This window comes from Centruroides sculpturatus, unplaced genomic scaffold (genome assembly GCF_000671375.1).
Source record: "Centruroides sculpturatus isolate CEXI.00-Female unplaced genomic scaffold, Cexi_2.0 scaffold1760, whole genome shotgun sequence".
Classification (NCBI taxonomy): domain Eukaryota; kingdom Metazoa; phylum Arthropoda; class Arachnida; order Scorpiones; family Buthidae; genus Centruroides; species Centruroides sculpturatus.
The window spans coordinates 27447-48430 of NW_019385879.1; the positions used below are offsets into that span (position 1 = coordinate 27447).

At 38.9% G+C, this 20984-nt stretch overlaps 4 protein-coding genes across 4 annotated transcripts; all 4 read left to right on the top strand.

Moving 5' to 3' along the window:
• The first annotated feature begins 3981 nt into the window (after positions 1-3981).
• LOC111642710 lies at positions 3982-4815 on the top strand. The gene has a single exon (XM_023389089.1). It carries the CDS (start codon positions 3982-3984, stop codon positions 4813-4815), a length of 834 nt encoding a protein of 277 aa, XP_023244857.1.
• Positions 4816-4893: 78 nt separating this feature from the next.
• On the top strand, positions 4894-6960 carry LOC111642712. Its single transcript, XM_023389090.1, has 2 exons — positions 4894-5823; positions 5888-6960. Exon 2 carries the CDS (start codon positions 5890-5892, stop codon positions 6958-6960), a length of 1071 nt encoding a protein of 356 aa, XP_023244858.1. The 5' UTR covers positions 4894-5823; positions 5888-5889.
• A 1339-nt stretch (positions 6961-8299) lies between these two features.
• LOC111642713 lies at positions 8300-9133 on the top strand. Its single transcript, XM_023389091.1, has one exon. The coding sequence runs from the start codon at positions 8300-8302 to the stop codon at positions 9131-9133; it is 834 nt and encodes a 277-aa protein (XP_023244859.1).
• A 9748-nt stretch (positions 9134-18881) lies between these two features.
• LOC111642714 lies at positions 18882-19766 on the top strand. Its single transcript, XM_023389092.1, has 2 exons — positions 18882-19256; positions 19323-19766. The coding sequence occupies exons 1-2, from the start codon at positions 18882-18884 to the stop codon at positions 19764-19766; spliced, it is 819 nt and encodes a 272-aa protein (XP_023244860.1).
• The last annotated feature ends 1218 nt before the right edge of the window (positions 19767-20984 follow it).

Consider the following 20984-nt stretch of genomic DNA (forward strand, 5'->3'; position numbering starts at 1 on the left):
CAAAAAAATGTTTAAAATATGAATATATATAATTGAAGATTCCAATCTGCATAGGTTATAACAATATCAAGTAATAACTTAATTTTATTTTATTTCATTCATTTAGAAAATATTACATTTACAGCAGAAGAGTAAATCTTATTTCAGATAGAAAATAGTTAATAAAAATTTATTGAAACATTAAATAAATACATTGTAAAACAGTTTCAGATGTTACAGTACTAGCAAAATTTCATTACAAAATATAATAATGTAAATATTCTTTAATATGACTATGTAAAATTTTAGGTTATCACTCTTTTATTTACAAGTTAATAAGGGTGCTTTCATGCACCAGGACGTATTTGGGAGGCTTAATACTTATTTATAAACAATTAAAAATGAAATAAAATATAATATAAAATAAAAAGTAAACTAAAATGGCGGGTTTTGTCGGCGTACTACTCTTTTTCCGATCTCACGTACACCTTAAATCTGATAGGTGTGATACAAAACCACAATTTACCCATAGGGGGCGTGACGCCCCCTATGGGTAAATAGTAAATCTAAGGGTCGAAAGAAGTGGACGACAGGGGAGACTAGAGGTAAAGTATTTGCCTACGGTCACCGTAGGCAAAGGTTGGAGTCACTGAAAATCTTTAACTGTTTTCTAAAACTGGTGTGAAGGAACATTGCGTTAAACGATTTTTAGATTTGGAGACTAAAAGTGTGAATTTCATAGAAAAGTTTTTTTTAAAACATTTCCAGTTCTTTTTCACACAAGGAAAAATAGGTTAAGGAGCGTTGGTGTACATTAACAAAAAAGGTAGGTTTTTTTTCCAATTTCGTATGTTCTACAAAAATACGGAGGAATATCGAATAACAACGAACTGTTGTTAAAAATAAATCATGAATTCTAGATCATCACGTAATATTAATTTTGCATTGAGTTTTTGCATTAATTATACTATTTTTAATTAACTGCAACTGTCCTTTCTTTCCACATAAGTATTAAAAATGATTTAGTGTTGTTTCGAACAAAAGATAATGAAATTTATATTCATTTTCATATTTTTATTATTTATTTTATAAAATTACCTGCATTTTATTTTATTTTTAATTCAATTTTATTTTTTAATTATAAGAGAGTTAACATTGAACTATCAGGAGCAAATGTACATAAAGACTAATTAGACTAAAGCACTGGGCACCCAATTGTGAAGTCGCACATAAATTGAATTATCATCATAAATTTTAATGCGTTTTTATTGATATTTCAAATAGAAATATATATCAACTCTGATGTTTATGTTATTAAAAATGAATTTTAAACCCCAAACTATGAAGGTGAAGTACCGAACGGACTACATTGAGGAGGAGCGCAAGTACAAGGAGCACATCAAGAAGCAGAAACATGCAAGTTGGAGGAACTTCTGCACCTCCTGCAGCAGCGACCCATGGGGCCTCCTCTACAGACTGGGCACCAACAAGATGAAGAAGAAACTACAACTCACCGACTTTCAGTATGGAGACGGCACGTATGTGCAAAGCGTCACCGACTGTCTAACCCTTCTCCTCTCTGAGTTCTTCAGGTCTGATAACAGACATGAAGACAGTCCGGCTCAGAGCAGCACCGAGGTACTTATCTATGGGTCCAGACGACCCACTCTTTACCAAAGCTGAGGTAGCATGGGCGCTCCGGCATTTTAAGAATGGTAAAGCCCCCAACCTGGACGGCATTACCATAGAAATAATAAAAGAGATCCACCAAAGGCTCCCTAACCTCCTACGGGATATCTTTAACTGCTGCCTGAAGTATGCTGTGTTTCTGAGCCCATGGAAAACGGCAAATGTCGTACCAATCTACAAAGGCAAAAACAAACCAATAATGTCTGTCAAGAGCTACAGACTCATTTGCCTCCTCCCCGTAATGGGGAAGGTCCTAGATAGACTTGTGACAAAGAGGCTGACCGAGTGGCTGCAACGCTCCTGCCCCCTCAGTCCGAGCCAATTCGGCTTTAAGGAGGGCGTCGGGGCGGAGGACGCCATTTACCACGTGGTCGGCAGGATTGAGAAATCCAGAAGCGCCCACAGCTGGACAACTGTCATCAGTCTAAATATTCAGGGGGCCTTTGATAACACCTGGTGGCCCCTGATCCTGACGAAACTTGAGAGGCACAACTGCCCAAACAACATCTACCGTTTAATCTGTGATTACTTCACCAATAGGTCAGCTATTCTTTCCTATGATGGTGCCAGCACTACCAGAAGGGTAACGATGGGCTGTCCACAGGGTTCCTGCTCCGGCCCCGTTCTGGAGTTTGGTCCTGGACGGCCTATTACGTCAGCACTTCCTGTGCGACGCTAATGTCACGGCATACGCCGATGACATCCTTCTTATCTGTCCTGCCAACAGTAGGAATAAACTAGAGTATCCTCTACGGATTCCTCGTGTCACATACGACACACAAAATTCCCATTGTTTATACAGCTACAGATTCTTTGTATCGCTTGTGACATCAGCTGAAAACTTCTTAAAATGACCGCTAGGGTCCGGTCAACGATACGCATGCGTTCAATGCTTATTGTGTCGATAGGAAAGAGACTATCAACATTTTTTCGAGCACGTGTATCTAAAAAATACAAAAACTATGTCTCGTCTACGTAAGTATTTATTTTTATTACTAAATAAATAATATATTGTTTTTATGTTACTGTATTTGTATTTGAAAGGCTTTAAATTAAATGTTAAGTTTCGTTCGAAGTTGATTAAGACATGTGTGTCTGTGATGGAAACGTTTTTTTTGTGTGTGTCATATACGTCACACTGGAACCTATTATGTACAAATGTACTGTTTTTCTGTATTGGTGAAATACTTATTTATCTTAACTATTTATAATTGTTTTTTGAACAAAATTTGATATATGTTATTCTTGACTACTAAAAATAAATTTATTTTAATACACATGTTACATTTCAGTTTTGGAGTCGGAGGAAAAAATCCGAGAAAGGCTTCAGAAAAAATTTGATGGAAATCTTTCTGAATTTGAATGTGAAACAAGTGACGAAGATGATGATGAGATCTTCATACCAACTGAAAGCACAAGTGATTCTTCAGATGAAGACATGGTGATTCCGATAAGGAATGTGCATCAAAATAATTTTATTTGGCAGCACACAGATGTGTTTGAGCCATTGCCTCCTGCACCACCTTTAGAAAATATTCCATCGCAAGCCAGAGATGCAGATCCACAGGAATATTTTATAAAATATATTCCGATCAGTATATTTGAGACCATTTCGACAGCCACAAATCGGTCATCACTTACACGAACGGGGATGTCTCTAAACACGACCCTCCATGAAATACAAAAATTTTTTGTAATTTTGTAATTTTAAAATATTAGAACATTAAAAAAAGTTTTTTAATGTAAAAATGTTTTAAATTATTGTATTGTATTAACAGCATTTAAAAAATATACTGCCAGGTCATAAGTAATTCAATGCATACCTAGAGATCCAGTGTGTCGTATATGACACGTCCAATTTTGAAAAAACAAACTGCAATACTTTCTCAAACAGTTGATTTTCACACAGCAGAACATCAATAAGTTATAGTATAAAAAGAATTTCAAACAATAAAAACTTTTTTCTCATAGTGAACCTGAAGAGGCTATACTGTGAACAACCTCCTTGAGAAGATCCAAGACTGGGGCAGCTGCAATAAGCTCTCCTTTAACCCTAACAAGACCATTTGTCTGCTTTATACGAAATACAAGGTGGAGAGGCAGTTCCCCTCCCACCGCATAGGCAACGAAAGTATCACTATCGATAATAATACAAGATACCTGGGGGTCGTCCTGGACGACAAGCTTAACTAGACCCCACACATCACGAGCCTATATGAGAGAACCAGCCATTTCTTTGCCTGGGCAGCGAAGGTTGCGAGACGGGACTGGGGTCTTACGGGGGAGGCCCTGGCCCTTATCTACAAAGGGGCAATGATCCCCATAGCCACCTATGCAGCAGAGGCTTGGTGCGAAAGGGCTAACAACTGCCACGCCATCCGCAAGCTGCAGGCTACCCAAAGGAAACTCCTTATTCGTATCACCAGTGCGTTCCGCACCACCTCAAACAAAGCCCTACAGGTCTTGGCAGGAACCCTCCCCATGGACCTCCTCGTGAAAGAAAAAGGCACCATATATCTTGCCAAATCGAAGGCGATATTACCTGACTTTATTATAACGAACGGGGCGGTGCCAGAGAGGCCGATCCCAGTGGACAAGAAGCTCCACATACGTAACATCCACGCCATAAAGGTGGTGGAGTACAATTCAGCCCACCCGCAGCGGGTGTATACCGACGGATCTAAGAATGATGATGGCACAGGGGCTGCCTTCGCCTACTTGAGCAACCATAGGCTGACATATAGCCACATTAAGAAGCTGCACCCCCTCTGCAGCAATTTTCAAGCGGAAGTGCTCGCAATTCTGTCTGCCATCGATTGGGCAGCAGCCTACTTCTACCGTGGGAACCTCCACATCTGCACTGATAGCAGGTCGGCAATAGCCACACTGCAAGATGTCAACAGCAGGCATAGCCTAACAAACACGGTGTGGCGACACCTGGTAAATATCAATAAAAGTGACAGAAAACTTACCATCTCGTTCTCCTGGGTTAAAGCCCATGCCGGTATTATCGGCAATGAGGCGGCCGATGCCCTAGCAAAAGAGGGTACAACAGCAGACATTTCCTACTCCTACAACAGCATTCCGATGGCCAGCATCAAGCACCACATCAAGTCGTACTACTCGGCCCTCTGGCAGACCCGATGATCGGCCTCTACGAAGGGCCGAGAGCTCTATTCCTTCTTCCCATCCATCCAACGTCGACTCAGCAACCGCCATCTCAAGATGAGCCACTTCCTTACGGCTTTCATAACGGGACACGGATACTTTAACGCGTACTTTCACAAGCAAGGTCACGCCAGCTCAAACCTCTGCGACTCCTGTGGGGTCCCCGAAGATCCAGACCATGTTATATATGACTGCATCCGGTTGGAAAAGGTCCGGCAAGAACTGCTATCCACCTGCAACTCCCTTCACCTTCTGTGGCCTGTGCCAAAGTACCAACTGGTTGACGACGGTAGACTCTACCCAAACTTTGAAACCATGGTAAAGATACACCATAAGTTCAAAAAGGTTACCTGAGGTTTTCAACATGCTGCAGTGCCATCTACACACAACAGATCCCTGTAATCAACTACTCCGGTATCGTGGACGTACAAGTGTCGCACTTTACTTTACTTTATTATATCCTATGTTCATCTTATTAATATATTGTATTGTATTGTATTCATATCTTATTCTATGTATTTTATTTGCTATATTTTGTATTTTCTCTAGATGCAATGTATGTATTGATAGTCTGTAAAAACCCTGCAAAGCTATGCAAAGCGGGGTGATAATAAAATGGAACTGTCGACCCAGTAGGGCTAAGATAGCCCGACCTGGAAGACTAGTTCCGACAAAATTGAAAAAAAAAAAATTGTCCCTATCTACTATGAGGGCGCTAAACGGCTTAGTCAATGGATGCAGGAGAATTTTGCTCTGTATTCGAATTGAGTTTTTGCTGAAATTTTTACTTTAAGCTCTAAGTGTTATATATTTCTGGATAGCATTTTCCATGTGGATTAAGAATCTGTTAAGTTTTTTAACGTACGACAATTTTTCGCGTAGTTATTAGTTTTTGAAAACTGAATACTTTTAAAATTTTCAACATTCTTCTACGACTGTCGCCATAGTAACGGTCCATAGAAGATTCCAGAATTTTTACCGGAAGTCGTATGTTCTTTCTTCATATTATTATTTTTTGGAAATTATTAATTTAAGAAGTTATTATACTCAGTGATGGCTATTGAAGAATTTCTGGAGGAATCTGAGGAAGCCATTGAGGATTTAAAGAGATATTTCCGTAATAACCCAAAAGGGCGATTGGGTACCGAGGAACATATTAGATTTATTACAGATAAATTTATTACCTTAGTGAAGAGCGCCGAAGAGGTAATTAGGAAAAATTCCATATCAGATTTCCTGCTTCAGAAATTTGATTTGTTGGCAACGAAAGAGGATGTCAAACAGCTGCTTGTTGCTCAGAGTGACAAAAATTTAGAGGCTATTCAGGAAGTGAAACAGACTATTTGTGACTTAGAAAAACCTCCACTTTTAGGGGTGGAAGGTTCTCAAGGGACTACTGCTCTGTCATATAGAGATATTTTACAACGCGATCTTAATTCTTTGAAGAATACACAGTCTGAAAAGGAGTCCTCGTTACCAACATACACTGTTCTAGTTTACAATGATAATAAAGAGAGCACATCGGAAGAGACTAAGACACTGCTCACTAATTCTTTTGATCAAAGATTGCATAAGGTGCCTGTCAAGCGTATTCGTAAGATTAACAAGGGTGGAATTGCTGTTGATTTTCCTATCAGAGAGGAGGCTGAATACTTTCAGGAACAATTAGACAAAATAGAAGGATTAAAGGCACGAAACGCAAGACGGCGTCTTCCTCTTATGAAAGTGACTTCAGTCCCGAACTCAGTTACCAAAGAGGACCTACTAGAATACCTGCTTGAACAGAATATTTTTTCACAGAAGTACACGATGGAGGAGTTTAAAAAGGTTTTAAACATTCGATTTTCAATCAAACAGAGAAATGACGAGTTTTTATCGTGGGTATTAGAGATGTCACCGGAGGTTAGGGCAATGACTAAAAAACAAGGATATCTTTATGTTCAGTGGAAAACGTGCAATGTTTATGATTTTTTCCCTGTACAAAGTGCTACAAATGTCTTGCTTTTGGACATTTGGCAGCAAGTTGCCCATCACCGAAGAAAGTTTGTAGCCATTGTGGTGATGATCATTTGTTTAAGACATGTACAAAGAAAAGTGAAAAGCCTAAATGTGCTAATTGTTTGAGGAGTGGCCTAGATAAACATGAACATAACACACTGGATAAGGAGTGTCCACTCTACATTAAAGCAAAAGCCTTATATATTAAGACAGCTGACTACTTACCTTAATAATTATGGAATCCTTTACAGGACACAAATTGTTTAATTCATAGTGCTACCTCTGCTCCTTAGCACAACAACTAATACAAGCAGATCATCACTTCTCTATATACATTTGTGTTTGCTGACTTTGTGTGGACTTCGTTTTTTTTTACTTGTACGCATATTATATATGGATTCATAGGATTCTCAAATCTTTGTCTTACTAATTTTCTGCACGGGATAAATTCTGTTAAACACTTTGTCAGAATTATTGTATTTACTGCGACCTTCATTTGCAAAAACATTCCTGCAGATAAGCAATCTGTTATATGCTGCAGCATGCTGCTGCATATTTTGTTCGGGTCTTTTATTGTCATTGTGTTTTTATTTTTATTTATTTATTTATTTATTTTTTTTAAATTTTTCTTTTCACTTTGCTTTGTTCATTAGTGCATACTGTAACTCAGTGGAACTATGTAACGGATATGTTCCTGTAATGCTCACTGTGGGGCAGGACTTTGTACCTTGTTTTAAATGTACAATTAAACTAATGAATGAATGAATGAATGAATGTCCTTATCTACTGGAGAGGGCGCTAAACTAAGCTGAGTGAATGTATGCATAAATTTTTGCTCTGTTTTCAAATTGAGTTCTTTGTTGAAATTCTTATTTTTTGTTCACAGTGTTATATATTTTTGAAAATTATTTATCGCAAGGATTAAGAATTTATCAAGTTTTAAAAAATTGGACCATTCTTCTCGAAGTTATNTACCTAGAGATCCAGTGTGTCGTATATGACACGTCCAATTTTGAAAAAACAAACTGCAATACTTTCTCAAACAGTTGATTTTCACACAGCAGAACATCAATAAGTTATAGTATAAAAAGAATTTCAAACAATAAAAACTTTTTTCTCATAGTGAACCTGAAGAGGGTATACTGTGAACAACCTCCTTGAGAAGATCCAAGACTGGGGCAGCTGCAATAAGCTCTCCTTTAACCCTAACAAGACCATTTGTCTGCTTTATACGAAATACAAGGTGGAGAGGCAGTTCCCCTCCCACCGCATAGGCAACGAAAGTATCACTATCGATAATAATACAAGATACCTGGGGGTCGTCCTGGACGACAAGCTTAACTAGACCCCACACATCACGAGCCTATATGAGAGAACCAGCCATTTCTTTGCCTGGGCAGCGAAGGTTGCGAGACGGGACTGGGGTCTTACGGGGGAGGCCCTGGCCCTTATCTACAAAGGGGCAATGATCCCCATAGCCACCTATGCAGCAGAGGCTTGGTGCGAAAGGGCTAACAACTGCCACGCCATCCGCAAGCTGCAGGCTACCCAAAGGAAACTCCTTATTCGTATCACCAGTGCGTTCCGCACCACCTCAAACAAAGCCCTACAGGTCTTGGCAGGAACCCTCCCCATGGACCTCCTCGTGAAAGAAAAAGGCACCATATATCTTGCCAAATCGAAGGCGATATTACCTGACTTTATTATAACGAACGGGGCGGTGCCAGAGAGGCCGATCCCAGTGGACAAGAAGCTCCACATACGTAACATCCACGCCATAAAGGTGGTGGAGTACAATTCAGCCCACCCGCAGCGGGTGTATACCGACGGATCTAAGAATGACGATGGCACAGGGGCTGCCTTCGCCTACTTGAGCAACCATAGGCTGACATATAGCCACATTAAGAAGCTGCACCCCCTCTGCAGCAATTTTCAAGCGGAAGTGCTCGCAATTCTGTCTGCCATCGATTGGGCAGCAGCCTACTTCTACCGTGGGAACCTCCACATCTGCACTGATAGCAGGTCGGCAATAGCCACACTGCAAGATGTCAACAGCAGGCATAGCCTAACAAACACGGTGTGGCGACACCTGGTAAATATCAATAAAAGTGACAGAAAACTTACCATCTCGTTCTCCTGGGTTAAAGCCCATGCCGGTATTATCGGCAATGAGGCGGCCGATGCCCTAGCAAAAGAGGGTACAACAGCAGACATTTCCTACTCCTACAACAGCATTCCGATGGCCAGCATCAAGCACCACATCAAGTCGTACTACTCGGCCCTCTGGCAGACCCGATGATCGGCCTCTACGAAGGGCCGAGAGCTCTATTCCTTCTTCCCATCCATCCAACGTCGACTCAGCAACCGCCATCTCAAGATGAGCCACTTCCTTACGGCTTTCATAACGGGACACGGATACTTTAACGCGTACTTTCACAAGCAAGGTCACGCCAGCTCAAACCTCTGCGACTCCTGTGGGGTCCCCGAAGATCCAGACCATGTTATATATGACTGCATCCGGTTGGAAAAGGTCCGGCAAGAACTGCTATCCACCTGCAACTCCCTTCACCTTCTGTGGCCTGTGCCAAAGTACCAACTGGTTGACGACGGTAGACTCTACCCAAACTTTGAAACCATGGTAAAGATACACCATAAGTTCAAAAAGGTTACCTGAGGTTTTCAACATGCTGCAGTGCCATCTACACACAACAGATCCCTGTAATCAACTACTCCGGTATCGTGGACGTACAAGTGTCGCACTTTACTTTACTTTATTATATCCTATGTTCATCTTATTAATATATTGTATTGTATTGTATTCATATCTTATTCTATGTATTTTATTTGCTATATTTTGTATTTTCTCTAGATGCAATGTATGTATTGATAGTCTGTAAAAACCCTGCAAAGCTATGCAAAGCGGGGTGATAATAAAATGGAACTGTCGACCCAGTAGGGCTAAGATAGCCCGACCTGGAAGACTAGTTCCGACAAAATTGAAAAAAAAAAAATTGTCCCTATCTACTATGAGGGCGCTAAACGGCTTAGTCAATGGATGCAGGAGAATTTTGCTCTGTATTCGAATTGAGTTTTTGCTGAAATTTTTACTTTAAGCTCTAAGTGTTATATATTTCTGGATAGCATTTTCCATGTGGATTAAGAATCTGTTAAGTTTTTTAACGTACGACAATTTTTCGCGTAGTTATTAGTTTTTGAAAACTGAATACTTTTAAAATTTTCAACATTCTTCTACGACTGTCGCCATAGTAACGGTCCATAGAAGATTCCAGAATTTTTACCGGAAGTCGTATGTTCTTTCTTCATATTACTTTTTTTTGGAAATTATTAATTTAAGAAGTTATTATACTCAGTGATGGCTATTGAAGAATTTCTGGAGAAATCTGAGAAAGCCATTGAGGATTTAAAGAGATATTTCCGTAATAACCCAAAAGGGCAATTGGGTACCGAAGAACATATTAGATTTATTACAGATAAATTTATTACCTTAGTGAAGAGCACCGAAGAGGTAATTAGGAAAAATTCCATATCAGATTTCCTGTTTCAGAAATTTGATTTGTTGGCAACGAAAAGGGATGTCAAACAGCTGCTTGTTGCTCAGAGTGACAAAAATTTAGAGGCTATTCAGGAAGTGAAACAGACTACTTATGACTTAGAAAAACCCCCACTTTTAGGGGTGGAAGGTTCTCAAGGGACCACTGCTCTGTCATATAGAGATGTTTTACAACGCGATCTTAATTCTTTGAAGAATACACAGTCTGAAAAGGAGTCCTCGTTACCAACATACACTGTTCTAGTTTACAATGATAATAAAGAGAGCACATCGAAAGAGACTAAGACACTGCTCACTAATTCTTTTGATCAAAGATTGCATAAGGTGCCTGTCACGCGTATTCGTAAGATTAACAAGGGTGGAATTGCTGTTGATTTTCCTATCAGAGATGAGGCTGAAAAGTAATTACTTTTCAGCCTCCTCTCTGATAGAAACAAAATTGAAAAAACAAAAAACTCTCCTCCTCTCCAAACAAAAGTAATTACTTTTCATATATACAAAATATTATGTAATCAAATGATATAATTATTTTTCGTTTTTTAAACTAATTTATGACGTTCTGGAACCTCAAAAATGATATTAATAATGCTGGGTAAGATGTATATTAAAAATTACTTTTGAATAACGTAGAAATGTTCACATATAAAAAAAATTAATACAGTTTGCTGGAAACTGCATACAACAACACCAACAATATTCTTTGAATTGACGTAAAAATTTTAAAATATGAACTTAGATAAAACTTCTAACTTAAATATTAGTTTTCGGTTTTAAATAAAATATAATAGAAAATATTGTAAACGTTTACAAGATTTATAAAGCAAAGACAGCCAATACTCCGATCACTCAATGTAATTCTTACTTTATTAATAAAAAGCTTTGCTACCGAGAATGGCCTTTCCGATTCAATTGATGTGAGTAAAATCGTGTTTAATGCATTTAAGAGAAGACAATTATTATGTGTTTTTCACCAGTATCCTGAGCGATTTCTAGTTCGTTTTCGAGATTGTAGTACTTCTTTTGTTCTCTAGTATTCTTGATTTGTCTACCTCGACTGCTTTAATAGAAACATCATAGCCCAATTATTCGGCAGTTCATTTGTCTTTAATAATCAGGTTAAGAAGAGAAACTTCATACTTGCAGACTTCGTACTCGTTTGTATCCTTGCCAAATTTGCACAACTTGGCACTACGCAGTTACTTAATACTGGCCATGGTTAAAAATTAGGACAGAGTAATCAATCATTCCACATTACATGTAAAGAATTTTGAGAGTCTTGCCACAAATAATCTACGCAATGATTATTGACCATTTGTGACATGCCATAGCCAGCAAAAATGTTTTATATATAATAAGTAGGTTGAAAAGTAATAAAAACAAATGCATTTCGACAGTTTCTGAGTTAAATACGCTTTCTATATACCAAATTTCCTCAATGGTTACAGAAAGTCAGAAAAAAGTGACTTTTTAAGAAATTTGCAGGATATCCCGGGATGAGACAAATTTCCCGGGAAATGTCCCGGTTTAAAACGACAACCGGGATCCCGTTTGAGAAACCCTATTTGTAATACGTGGACAATGGTTTCTGATTGGCCTCTTTCCCGGATAAACAACTTTACAGGTAACTTCATGCCTGCAATGATGTCATTCCCGTAAACATTCTATGTGATGCGTGGAAAGGTTCCATTCGTAGATTCGATCACGTTAAATATAAAACATAATTAAAAACATATGAACAGAAATTAAATGATATAAAACTAGTTATTACGTAAGTAGTATAGAATGAAACAAATGACATATCATGTGATCCGTGAATAATCACCAATTATACAAAGCTCGATTCGAATGTAATATTTAGATTTAATCGATATAATGAAAACATATTCACATACAATAAGATCTGTTTATAAGATGCCAATATATTTTATTAACATATATGTAATAAAGATGTAGAGATAAGAAAACGTTTTTGCAAACTTGAACTGTGTATAATCAAGCAATGTTTCTTGACCAAAAGAAATTGTCATTGCAATCCGAAGGGCTGTGATATCTGGACTGGTTGATTTCAGCATTGCGACCGAATTACTCCAGGACGGTTGCAAAGCGTTCATATACTTGTCGCACCGGATATGAATGCGCCTGTAATGGTAGATAGGTGCAAACCTACAAATTACCATGTCTGCATGCAGAATACCGATTAATTATATCGTGGAATATTTGTATGCCACAATATATTCCATTTACTTGTATTCCACGATATATTCCAAATATTCCAGGATATAATGCCGATTAATCGGTATTCTGCATGCAGACATGGTAATTTGTAGGTCCGCACCTACCTACCATTACAGTCGCATTCATATCCGGTGCGACAAGTATATAAAGGCGTTGCAACCGTCCTGGCGTAATTCGTTTGCAATGCCGAAACCTGTTAGTAAGGATATCAGAGAGTTAGTAATACGTCATAACCAGGAACACAAAACTGTCGCCGAAATTAGCAACATTCTTCACATATCACCGAGAACTGTCTCTCGAATAATTAAGCTGTATCGAGAGACGAATTCCCTGTCTCCAAAGAAGTCGACGGGCCGACCCAGGAGTACGACTGCAGAACAAGATGCTCAGCTGGCGTCGACCAGTCGGGCGGATCCGTTCGCTACCTCCACCATGCTCCGAGAGCAACTGCACCTGAATGTGTCAAAGGACACTGTCAAAAGACGGTATGTAACATTTGTATGATAGTAGTCACAAGTCCTTCGAATACATTAGTAACATGTTCTTGCATATACAGAAATGTAGAAAGCAGGATATTACATATATATTTATTTCATTAATAGGTTGAGAGAAAACAAGTTGTTTGGAAGAAGAGCGGCACAAAAACAAAACCTGACCCCAGCCAATAAACTTGACCGGCTCCGGTTTGCAGAAGACCACATCAATTGGACAGCCGACCAGTGGTCGGCTGTCATCTTTTCGGACGAGAAGGTCTTCTGCTCCGAGAGTACCGGGACCGTTTGGGTGCGTCGCCCGCCTTCCACACGGTACGACGAACAATACGTGTGGCGCACCCAACGAAGCGGTCGATTTTCGTTATGTGAGTATTCATAATTTGTGTATTTGTCATGAGCCTTGCAGGCTATTAATTTGTTGTTTTAAACCAGAATTTTCATGTGTTATACAGAACAACCTGAATGTGGACTTTTCTGTTTGCAGGTGTCTGGGGTTGGATGAGTGCCGCAGGGCTGGGAGAGTTGGTCATGGTCGACGGAAACCTGAACGCCGTACAGTACGTCGAAATTTTGGAAGACGTGCTGGTACCATCGGTAGCGGCCCTGTACGGCGAAGAGCCATTCTGGTTCGTCCATGACCGCTCCCCGGTCCATACAGCCAAAATAACGACGGACTGGATACAAGCGCATTCTCAGGTGCAGGACATGCGGTGGCCTGGGAGAGGGGTTGATATGAACCCAATAGAAAACATCTGGAGCGTGCTAGTTCGCGAACCTATTCAGGCGTCGACTCCCAGCGACCTTTGGCAAGTCGTCCAAGGTCGTTGGGAGAACCTACGATCAGGCATACTTTGTGAAACTGTTGTGGCAAGTATGCCTGATCACCTGAATAAGGTCGCGAACTTAGCTGGCTATTGGTCAGGATACTAACCCTCTCCCAGAGTAAGGATACGGACGGACCCTATCGTCAGCTGAGCATCATCTTGTGCAGTCGTACTCGTGGGTGGACCCGGCGACTTCTTTGTAGACAAGGAATTAGTCTCCCGATGCAGTTTAATTATGCAAGAGACAATTATCGGTGATATGTGTAGAACATTGCTAATTTCGTGCACAGTTTTGTGTTCCTCCTGGTTTTGTAAATAGATTGTAAATTTTTTTGTAAATAGACTTTTTTTTTGTAAATAGAGTATTGTAAATAAAACCTATTAGTCATATGTAATCTGTGTGGTTTTCGAACAACTCGTGATAACTTTGCACAATTAAACGTTATAACAGTTATTAAAACGCTTATGTTAGATTTAGCTGCATTGCTGGTGGATTGGTCGCTAAAGTAGTTTTGTTATCTCTGATTCGCGATTGTGACATAGTTCAGAAAGGAATCACGCCCAATACGCGTTATGTAGGGTGTAACCTACAAGAATGTCCAATGAAGTAGAACGCACTGTGGATTTTAACAAATCACGTGCAAGGAAATTTCCAATGTTTTATTGGACGATAACAAACCAATATACTTCTTGTCTTGTCTCTGAACTTGCAGGACTTAATCAATAAATAAGAAAGGCGCGAAAATGGGAGGGGAAATCATATTCAGAAGGAAAAATTGATGCGGAGACAAACGTAGGTGTGGAAACAGGTGATGAATATCACCTTTGCAGTTAAACTCGTTTAGTTTGGTAAAAAAAGTGGAATTGTTACGTGGTTTGACACTCGTGAAGATTAAAAATCGTGTGTTCCTCGAGTCTACTCATAAAAGTAGTTGATGGCGAGAATGCACTGTATCGTTTTTAATTATGCCATTTAAAATAATTATTTTCATTCTGTAAAAAAAATCATCCGATTGTTTGCAATAGTTTAATCCCTTCATTACAAGGCTTCTTTCGAAATCACGCGTAGAAACATGTATAGCTTTTGATTATTTAAAAAGAAGTATTCCTTCGCAGTTTAAAAAAACTGTGTATATGTTCTTTGTATGTAATGTGTCGAAAATGGTTCCTGAATGGCATATTTCCCACCAGCAACCTGACGCCTGCAATGATGGCTTTCTCGTAGAAATTATATGTGATGGCCGGGAAGGCGCCATTCCTACGTTAGGTCGCATTATAGCAATAATAATTAAACACCTTAAATGAGACAAAACAGAAACGGAAATTATATGTAAGGATATAAAATTACTTTTTACATAATTACAAGTAGTATAGAATTAAACAAATGAAATATAATGTGATCCGTGAATACAAGTTGTAAACTGGTCAATTCGAATATAATATAAAGACAATGTAATAAAAAAAAACAAGTCGAATACAATAAGATCTGTTTATAAGACGGCAATATGTTTTAGTAATATATATATATAATAAAGATGTAGAAATATGAAAACATGTTTGATTGTCATAGCAATTTTAATTCATAAACTTCGTAAAAGTATCATTTAAAACAATTCGATTTAATACGTGATAAAAGCAATTTCATAACCGAAGTGGAAATAATTTATAACAAAGGAATTAAAAGTAAACAGTTCTGACAAAACTGATTGTTAAATATCTAGGACAACATTCTGCTCAATGCAATTAAACAGTGACCTTGACATCTGACTGTACAAAGAAAAGTGAAAAGCCTAAATGTGCTAATTGTTTGAGGAGTGGCCTAGATAAACATGAACATAACACACTGGATAAGGAGTGTCCACTCTACATTAAAGCAAAAGCCTTATATATTAAGACAGCTGACTACTTACCTTAATAATTATGGAATCCTTTACAGGACACAAATTGTTTAATTCATAGTGCTACCTCTGCTCCTTAGCACAACAACTAATACAAGCAGATCATCACTTCTCTATATACATTTGTGTTTGCTGACTTTGTGTGGACTTCGTTTTTTTTTACTTGTACGCATATTATATATGGATTCATAGGATTCTCAAATCTTTGTCTTACTAATTTTCTGCACGGGATAAATTCTGTTAAACACTTTGTCAGAATTATTGTATTTACTGCGACCTTCATTTGCAAAAACATTCCTGCAGATAAGCAATCTGTTATATGCTGCAGCATGCTGCTGCATATTTTGTTCGGGTCTTTTATTGTCATTGTGTTTTTATTTTTATTTATTTATTTATTTATTTTTTTTAAATTTTTCTTTTCACTTTGCTTTGTTCATTAGTGCATACTGTAACTCAGTGGAACTATGTAACGGATATGTTCCTGTAATGCTCACTGTGGGGCAGGACTTTGTACCTTGTTTTAAATGTACAATTAAACTAATGAATGAATGAATGAATGAATGTCCTTATCTACTGGAGAGGGCGCTAAACTAAGCTGAGTGAATGTATGCATAAATTTTTGCTCTGTTTTCAAATTGAGTTCTTTGTTGAAATTCTTATTTTTTGTTCACAGTGTTATATATTTTTGAAAATTATTTATCGCAAGGATTAAGAATTTATCAAGTTTTAAAAAATTGGACCATTCTTCTCGAAGTTATCCGTTTTTGGAAATTGTGAATTATCAGATCTGATTTTCAGAACATTGAAACCGATTAATCAAAAATTAACGAGGATACTTATTCGCACCTATTACGTGAGTACACTTTCTATATTTCAAGATTTTTGGCCCAATATTTAAGGAGATATTGCATACTTCCAGTATATTTTCATTGGGTTGTCACGGGCATCCAGCTGGTTATTTCTAAAAAAAATGTTTGATCATTTCTTAGAAAATATGAAATGTCAATTATCCTGCAAATTTCACACTCTTACGTTCATAGTTTTTAAAATATTATAATTCTAGTAATTTTGAACTTTTCAACATTCATTCTTCACTGATCATCTCCATAGTAACCTCTTTGTTTTCGAAGCTTCTGGAACTTTCAACGGAAGTTACGTTTTTCTCGTTTTATAATAATAATTTACTGGTAATATTATATATTTTTGGACTCCTCTAAAGAAGAGGAAGACGTTGAGCACGCTTTCAGAACAATAGATTTATTTTGATTATATTGATGTCTGTAATGATTGGAATGGAATCAGAATTAAAACTTTTTCATGATAATGCCAATGACATTATTGAGAAATTTAAAAAATATTCTCTGGACAATCCAAATGCTAAGCTGGGAGTTGCGTGTCATTCCTCATACATATTGACACAATTCGATCGGGTAATCCAATTGGCGGAAACCTTCATAAAGAAAAATAGTTTAACAGAGTACTTTGATAAAAAATTTTCTGTACTCTATGTCTTTGCAATCTTGCTGCCCACTTTGCGGTATCTGTATTATGCTCTCTTTGTGCCTATGATTACTTACGCGGCTGGTGTGTTGGGTGACGGGCTGGGGCCCTTCAGATTAAAAGGTTGAATCAAGCTCAACGGACTGTTTTTATTATGATGTCGAAAGCCTATCGTACTGCTTCTACCCCCGCCCTTCAAGTTATTTTGGGCTTGCTGCCATTGGATCTTGAGGTCAAATACGCTTACTATAGGTATTTAGTAAGATTGGTAGATCCTTTGATGTGGGCTCCTTCCAGTATAAGGCAGGTAATCTTAATTATAATAGGAAAGATATATTAAATAGGATGAAAAAAGAGCTTTATAATATTTGGAATGATAGGTGGGTATCTGAATATTGGGGTAGAGTGACGTATAAGTTTTTTCCTACTGTGCAGCAGCGGTTGAGGGCCTCGTGGGTTGAGCCGGATTTTTATCTGTCCCAGATACTGATGGGACATGGAGATTTCCGTCAAAAGCTTTTTTCATTTGGGTTAGTGTCTAATGTTTATTGTGAATGTGGAGTAGAAGATTCTTTAGACCATTTTATATTTGATTGTCCACTGTTGACAAACTTGAGAAGTCAGGTTGATCTGCTAATAGAAACAGGGGATTATTTTAAATTAGTAAGTCATCGGCGCACGTATGAACAAGTTTTTATGGATTTAAAATTAATGTTAAAAATGAGGATGGAAAGGCGTTTGTTAAGGTCTTAATATATATTTTTTATAGTGTTTTAGTTATATAGTTTAATATTTTTGTTTTATATCTACACTCTTTTTAGATTTGTGATTTAGGAGTTTTATTGTAAGAATTTATATGAGCTGTTGTAATTATATTTATTTTTGGGATTATTTTAAAAATTTTTGTCCAGTTTTAAAATTATTTAAATGGTATTTGTGTTATTTTATTATGGTATTAATTATTATGGTATTTGTAGTTATTGTAGGATGGTTAAATAAGTTAGGGTATTATTCCACTGATAAACCTTTAAAGGTAGGCGCAGTAAATGAGAATGTTTGGACTGTCTGGGACGATTGTTCCTATCTACTGGGGCCGAGACCCTAAGCGATTTGTGTGCGACCATAGTGAGCCTTTTCAAACAGATCTTTCGAAGCTATCACGAGTTTTTCATTTCCAGTGTCATCTAGATGCTAGTAATTTTACTCGCTAATACACTGCTTGCTTAGTCTCCAGCTGCTGACCTTCACGTGGTGGCCCTGTTTCCCCGTCTTTAAGGTTACTAACAGCAGCTTTTAAAAAACACTTTTCAGTGCCACTTTATTCTTTCTTCCTCTTCACCTTCACTTCAGCTCTGCTATGTGCAAGGAGGGAGAACCCAGCGAACAGTCAATGCGCCAACCAGAGGCTGGGCTGGTTGAGATCTTCTCCATTCGGGATCAACTCGAGCAATATATGGAGGAAAACCCGAACTCAAAATTCAGTACTAAAACACACTCCAGAAGTATACTGGAGTTCTTTGATAGAATGATCAACATCTACAAGAGCACTAAAAAGCCGGTGAATACCGAGATCACCGCTATATCCTCGAAGCTGGACCAGCTTCTTGAGGCCAGTAAAGCCGCTCCACCCATACCCACCTACGCTGCTGTGGCAAAGGCGGGACCTACAGTCAGTAGGACAAGTGGCAACGGTGCTGTTATACTCATCGAAAGCAATGACACTAGTGAAACTGCCGCGACCATTAAACGGCGGATCAAACAACATCTGAACCCAAAACAACTAAAAATAGGCATCTCTAAAGTCAGAAAAGTGAGAAACAACACTCTCCTAGTGGAACTAGAGAAGCAAGGCAACGGAAAAAAATTAATAGAAGAGATACAAAAAATACATAATCTGAAGGCAAGGGAACCCAAGATAACCCTGCCAAAAATTGCAATATACAACGTCCCTGCCTAACTAAATAAGGAGACGTTAGTGGAAGCCATCCACCAGCAAAACACCAAGATAGCTGAACAATACAACAACTATGAAGAGTTCAAAAAGCAGATTCAGGTTAGGTACAAATGGGGCAAGAAACCTGAGGTAAATCACTGGGTCTGTGAAGTCACTCCCCAGCTGAAAAAGCTGATGACTAAACAGAAAAAGCTGTACATAGACTGGGTACGCTGTAATGTAAAGGAGTACTTCAACATAGTACAGTGCTACAGGTGCTGTAAATACGGACACTATGCAAAGGAGTGCTCGAGTGAAAGAGCCTACTGTAACCACTGTGGCGGAGACCACAGGTACTCCGAATGCAAGAATAAAAGCACTTCACCCAGTTGCATCAACTGCATAAGAAACAAGGCCTCCAACTTCGCCCACCGTGCCAACCAGAAAATACCTGCACAGAACGAATCAAAATCATAAAGAACACACAAGCCAAAACCAATTATGGATAGTCACAACAACCATCAAGAAGACAGCCAGGAAAACAACAATACCAACATCAACATCAACTTTTGGCAGGTAAACCTGGGCAGAGGGGTAGCGGCAGTTTCACAACTTGTCGCTGCCGCTACGGGGAGTGCGAGCGTCCTCCTCATCCAGGTACCCTATCAGTGGGAGGGCAAGCCATACGGCTGGCCCCTCAGCATGAAACAACTCTACTATTGCAGGGAAGGTGTCCCATGGTCTATGATAGGTATTTTAGACCCAAACCTGAACTGTCTGCTAATAACGAAATACAGCAATGCTTACCAAACATATATCGAGATAAACAGTGCCAGCCAGCACTGGATCATCGGTAGTATGTATGTGCCCATGAATGAGGGAAACCGCCCTCCACACCATGGAGGAGGTCATCGACAAATAAAACCATACCCACAATATCCTTATAGGTGGTGACTTTAATGCTCACTCCTTCGTTTGGTTCGACGAGGAGTCGGACGATAGGGGTGATATGCTCGAGGCATTCGCCAGCGAGGAGGAGTCATACTTCCTGAATGAGCCAGGCAACCTCCCAACTTTCGAAAGTAGCAATGGGATGTCAAATGTGGACGTAACCATATGCAACAAGTATGCAATACACCATACCAAGAACTGGTCAGTACTGGACGAAACCACTCTCTCAGACCATCAGTACCTATCGTACCAAGTTACTAACCACAGCCAGCCAAAAGACAACATAAAAAGGTATAACCTCCGCCTGGCCAACTGGGACAGGATTACAAATGCCATTAACAGTAAGAATTACAGCTTCGATGCTATCACCTCCACGCACGAAGCGATTGATCACACCAATGCCTTCCTCCACCACCTTACCGATACTATCGCGAGTAGTATCCCGCTTTATAAGGAGAAGGACAAGGTAGTACGTTGGTGGAATGGCGAGCTGCAAGCCATGAAAAATAAGGTCAAGGCAAGGAGGAGGAGATATCAAAAGTGCAAGGACCCCACAGAAAGGGGCTACCTAAAGACAGCATACTTTGAGGAGCAGGGGAGGTACAAGGACCTCATAAAGCTGGCCAAGAAAAATAGCTGGGAGGACTTTTGTACCCGCTCCTCCGCCGATCCATGGAATGTGCTGTACAAAATCGGCACAAACAAACTAAAGAGAAAGTTCCAGCTTACTGATCTAAAGAACAA

Excerpts from the sequence above, each read along its gene's own strand:
- LOC111642710 (XM_023389089.1), top strand. The coding sequence starts at position 3,982 with ATGATCCCCATAGCCACCTATGCAGCAGAGGCTTGGTGCGAAAGGGCT.
- LOC111642712 (XM_023389090.1), top strand. The coding sequence starts at position 5,890 with ATGGCTATTGAAGAATTTCTGGAGGAATCTGAGGAAGCCATTGAGGAT.
- LOC111642713 (XM_023389091.1), top strand. The coding sequence starts at position 8,300 with ATGATCCCCATAGCCACCTATGCAGCAGAGGCTTGGTGCGAAAGGGCT.
- LOC111642714 (XM_023389092.1), top strand. The coding sequence starts at position 18,882 with ATGATCAACATCTACAAGAGCACTAAAAAGCCGGTGAATACCGAGATC. Across the intron at positions 19,257-19,322 it reads AAAAAATACATAATCTGAAG|GAGACGTTAGTGGAAGCCAT; the intron begins GCAAGGGAACCC and ends TAACTAAATAAG.